At 39.6% G+C, this 5,435-nt stretch overlaps 1 protein-coding gene across 1 annotated transcript in view; it reads left to right on the forward strand.

Moving 5' to 3' along the window:
• The window catches only part of FAXDC2 (fatty acid hydroxylase domain containing 2), a 29,408-nt gene that overhangs the window by 3,389 nt on the left and 20,584 nt on the right, over nucleotides 1–5,435 (forward strand). The window contains exons 2-3 of the mRNA XM_006894731.1: nucleotides 1,137–1,228; nucleotides 1,363–1,466. Coding sequence (XP_006894793.1) covers nucleotides 1,137–1,228; nucleotides 1,363–1,466 — 196 coding nt within the window. The remainder of the gene's footprint in view (nucleotides 1–1,136; nucleotides 1,229–1,362; nucleotides 1,467–5,435) is intronic.

Consider the following 5,435-nt stretch of genomic DNA (forward strand, 5'->3'; position numbering starts at 1 on the left):
GTCATTGTCCAACTCTCTGATGCATAACAAGTGATTGTGAAGACTGTGGCCTGTATCAGACGCAACTTAGTCTTCAGAGAGACACCATTGCTCTTCAGTACTTTGGAGAGGTCCCTAACAGCAGACTTTCCCATGGCAATGCACCTTTTAATTTTCTGGCTACGGGTGAACTAATAGCAGAGGGGGGAAAAACTGCTAGAGATCAAAGTCCACTCTCAAAAAACAAAACAAAGCAGCTAGGACAATGAGTTAAAGACCTCCACATTGAAAAACAAGGAGGATAAGAAGACCAGATCTTCAGTGGAAAAAGAAGTGAGGCAGAAATCAAAGGGTCAAGAAAATAACCACATACATGACACAAAGAAAAAATTTGGAACAGTGAGTTTGTTAATAGGAAAAGTACAACTCATAAGAGGAGGATGCAGATAGTTATGCAACTCAGTGTAATCGAACAGGTGAAGACAAAAATGGATGAGTAAGTTGTATAAACTTACATTCTGTCTCAAGTTTTAAGTTTTAGAGACTGGTTGATGAATCTCTATGTTGTTTTCTTCATTGTTTTCTGTTTGTTTTTTCATTCTTTTAAGTGTATACTTCATTTAATTGGTCTTTTAATAATCTGCAACCTGGATAATTTGTACTGCTAAAGTTTTAATAAACTTGAAATGGTTGGGGGGGGGGGAACCCAAACTCAAACCCATAGCTAGCCAGGCCCGACCAATAGAGACTTACGTAATTGGGTTAGGAGGCATTGAGATTTCGAAAAACAGCATGATGCTTCCAGTGTACAGTTCATGGGTCTCTGCGTCAGCAAGAAGGACTAGTGATAGAATCCCCAGCTAGTAAAAGCTGACAGTACATCTCTGAATGATAAAATTGCCTAATAGTTACTCTGATATCAGGTGAATTATTTTTCCTCCTCCAACCCTGAGCTTTTGATTTTCATAAACACACCCATATACAGCCTGGGTGTTTTTGATAAGGGAGAGCCTCCCTAGAAGCTGAGAACAGGTCAGCAGATGTGTTGGTGACTTGATTGAGGTCCTCCCTGTGTCGCTCCTGCTCTGCCTCAGCAGTGAGCTGAGTGGGCAGACAAGAGGCTTGCTGGGGCCTAACACTTTCTTGTTCTGACCCAGGAAGGACATATCTGGGGCTCCATGCGGAGGACGGTGTTCATCCTGGGCTCTGGCCTTCTCTTGTTTGTGGCTTTATGGAACTCAGTCACCTGGTAAGTTGGCCTGACCCCACCTTAATTCAGGACCTGGGAGGGTAGTATGTTGATGATCTGGAAGCAGAGAACAGAGTGAGGGGCTGTCTTCCTACCAGTCTTCATTCTGTAACCTCACTGTTTTTTCTTCCAAGGCATCTGCAGAGATTCTGGGGTGCTTCCGGCTTCTTTTGGCAAGCCCAGTGGGAAAAGCTGCTGTCTGCATTTGAAGGGAAGGAGTGGATTCTTTTCACTATAGGTGAGGCTCCCAGATTCACTCTTTCTTAGAATTTGGGTATATGGCTAAGAGAGTAATTATTTTTTTCTACTGCTTTATTCTGTACTTTGGAACTTCTTGGTTCATTATTACAAGGATTAAAGACTTAAACTTCAAAGAAGTGGTAATCCCAAGTACTGTTAAATTTATGGGACATTTTGGAAACCATGTGTTTGTAGAAAGAAGTTGAGAAGTTGAAAGGAAACAAACAAACAAAAAACTTGTGTGAAATGAACTTCAGTTCAGCTCATAGCAATAATCCTACTTCTCGATGCCCAAGAGCAGAGAGCTGCGGTCTTGTCTGAGCCTCTGTCCTACTTGGTACAGCCTCACTCGCTCTCAGTGTTATCACTCAGTAAATATTTATTGATGGTATGAATGGCTCAAAGCAAGCCTAAAACTATGGTGGAAGAAAAGAAAATCATTTAAACCCATGTATAACAGGGGATCTCATCAATCATCCATTCATTCACTCAAACAATATTGATTAATGTTACTATGTGCCAAACTTGTATGGGGACACCGAGATAGTTAAGATGAAATGCTTGCCTGGTCTGTTTAAAAAAAAATGCCACAGTCTGGGCTGGGATATGGAAAATGTCTATTGTCTCAAAGTGAAAGTGCAAATGAATGCCCTTGAGGATTGTTTTCAGCCAGAAGGAAAACTCTGAAAATGGGCTAAGCATGAAATGTGATGAATTCATTGAAATCTTAAGCAGTCATTGGAAAGAACAAATGGGAGAAATTTTCATGTACTGCTATCATAGCAAAGAAGGAGCCTTGGTGGCATAGTGTGTAAAGTGCTGGGCTGCTGTCGGTGGTTTGTATCCACGAGCTGGTCTGCGGGGACCTCTGTTGGCCTAGTTAGAAGGGAGTTACACTGCTAGCCCAAAGGCCATGGCAGTGAGAATTCACCAGCTGCTCTGTGGGAGAAAGATGGGCAGTTTTTCCCCCCATTAAGATTTATGGCCTCAGAAACTTGAGAGTCTCTATGAATGGGAATCAGCTTCACAGCTGTGGGTATTATAACAAAGGGAAACTTCTTATAGATCCTAAAAAATCTTTTAACATGCTTCCCCCCCATACCCTTGTCTAAATGTGGACATCTTTCCAAGCCAATTAATACAGATTTCACTTAATATTTAAATCTACTTCATTGTGTGGAAATACTGTAGTCTGTTTAATCAACTCAGTACAATGAACATGTTGACTGCTCAAATGTTTTTCTCTGTTCTCTTAAAAATATTTTTTACTATTATTCATTGTTTCTTGCACATTTTCTTCCCTGCCAGCCCACCCTACAATGCACATTTTGTTCCAGATTGTTCTCATAAAGATAATGCATAATCATACATTCCTTTTGGACAATTCTTCCCCTTATCTGTTCTAATGCCAGTTTCATTATCTATTCTCTCTTCCCCCGTTCTCTCCCCAACCTCCTGATGTCTGTCCTATCTTATGACATCAGTGTTATTTAGTATTTGTCCTTTTGTAACTGAGATATTTCACTCAATATAATGTCCTCCAGGTTCCCCTACGTTGTATAATGTTTTATGAATGCATTATTTTTTCAATGCTGCATATTATTGCATTGTGTGAATGGACCATAGTTTTTCTATCCATTTTTTGTTGATGGGCACTTGAATTGCTTCCATCTCTTTGATATTGTGAATAACACAGCAATAAACATTGAGTGTGCATACATCTGTTTGAGTCCTGGGTCTGGTTTCTTTAGGATATATTCCTAGTAGTGGAATTGCTGGGTCAAATGGTATTTCTATTTCCAACTTTTTAAAAAATATATAAAATTTTTATTTTATACTCATTTACTTATGAAGTTCATGGATCTTGTTTTTCACACTGGATTTTCCCCATTTCCTTTACTCACCCCATATTTCCAGCTTTTTGAGAAAAGGCCAGACTACCTTCCATAGTGCTTGTACCATTTTACATTCTCACCAGCAGTGAATAAGAATTCCAGTCTCTCCACCACCTCACCAGCATTTGTTTGCTGCCCTGTTGAACTATGCTATTGTTACTTGGGTGAGATGATAACTCATGGTTGTTTTTTACTCTGATTAAACAAAAATAATTTACAAATACTTGCATTTCCTAACTTTCTTCTTTTCTTTAACTTCAGATACTATCAGATTGCCCTCCAGAATGTTTGTGTCAATCTTTATTTATGCTCCACATCATGTTGTTAGGAGGAGCTAGAAGGATATCATGCTTGGAAAGGTGAAAGGTCAGCGTAAGGGAGGAAACCCTCAACAAGATGGATTGACATAGTGACTGTAACAATGGTCTTAATTGTATTGGAGGTGCTGAGGATGACACAGGATAGGGCTAAGTTCAGATCCCTTATTTATAGAGTAGCGATGAGTCACAGTCAACTTGCCAGTTATAAAAACTAACAGTGCACAGTGGAACACAAAGTGTACTGCAGAAAGACTAAAGACCTATGTAAAGCATTGTCTTTGTCTTCTTCTGATATTGAATCTAGAGGTGGCAAAACGTGGACAAATACCGTAAATAATAATAGTGTGAGTGAGGTAACATGGTATTGTCACTTGAATAACTGCCAATTAGAGTCGACAATGTAGGAGACCAGTAATACCAAAAACAACTTCACAGAAAGCTTAGATGTACAGCAAAAAAGTCAAACCTAACCTACAAATCTAGCTCCACATTTCCTAAGATATTCTGCAGAACATCAGTGTTGTGGGATATTACAGGTAGGATGATGACCTTATAAGCTAGCATCCCCATAGAAACACTCCTCAGAGTGGAAAAGTATGTTATCAGTAACTGTTGGAATGACAGATTTAAGTTGAAAGTGGGTAAAAAGGGATGCCATCCTATTCTTATGTGTCCTGAGGAACATTTTCTAGGGCCAAAAGTCTGAGAAATGTGGAGTTTAACAAAGTTAGACAGGCTTCTCTGCTGCAGGAATCCATGGAGGCTCTACTATGCAAATACAAACTGTGAGTCTCCGGGAACAGAGTATGACAAGGCGATTGTAACCTAGGAGCATATGCTTCCTGCTTTGAGAAATGCTGACTAGGTAGCACCTGCAGCATCAGGGATCAGGTGTCTTTTCTGTTTTTTATCCCTCCGTTATTGCAGATCTGGGAGGGCAGAGAGAATCTTCTCAAAAATTGTTTCCAGGGATCAGGTTTCTTGACTGATTCTCAGTGCCGTACTCGTTTTGAACCACATGAAGCAATTCCTTTGCCTCTCTCTTCCTTGACAATTCATAAAGGGTTGAGTGGGCCCAAACCTCCAAGCAGCCACCTGTTATTGTTAGTTGCCATCAAGTCAGTTCTGACTCCTGGTGACTCCTTGCATACCGAGGAAAACTGCCCCAAAGAGTTTTGCTCAAAAGTTCTGCTCCAGAAAACTAAGAAAAGAGGGGATAAATAATGTACACAGCATTGAAACAGACAAGGGAGAGAACTGTATAAAAGGAACACATGATTAAGGTATTATTTTCATGACAAGAGTCCAGAATAAGAGCCGCACAGTAAAGTGGTGGTGGTGGGGGCTATATAACAATGAGAGCTTTTTTTTCAAAGAAAAAAGTGAACTTGGGGGGGAGGAGGGGCAGGGAGGAAAATGTGCAGCAATGAATGAATGAAAATCCATTCTTTATAAACTTTCATTCAAATCTCAATTTTAAAAAAAAGTACTGCTCCAAAGACCATGACCTTTTGGAAGCAGATTGCTAGACCTTTCTCCTGAGGAGCCTCTGGGTGGGTTCAAACTGTCAGTCTTTTGTCTAGTAGTTAAACACTTGCCATTTGTCTCACTGGGGACTTCTAATATTAACCTAAATTAATATTTTATAGTATACCATTTTTCTCAGCATACTGTCATATATTAACACATATTAAATATAAGATAACACATATTAAATATAATATAAATATAACACTTACAGACTTTCTAATT

The sequence above is a fragment of the Elephantulus edwardii genome, unplaced genomic scaffold, assembly GCF_000299155.1.
Source record: "Elephantulus edwardii isolate Elephantulus edwardi_28Jun2011 unplaced genomic scaffold, EleEdw1.0 scaffold00149, whole genome shotgun sequence".
Lineage (NCBI taxonomy): Eukaryota > Metazoa > Chordata > Mammalia > Macroscelidea > Macroscelididae > Elephantulus > Elephantulus edwardii.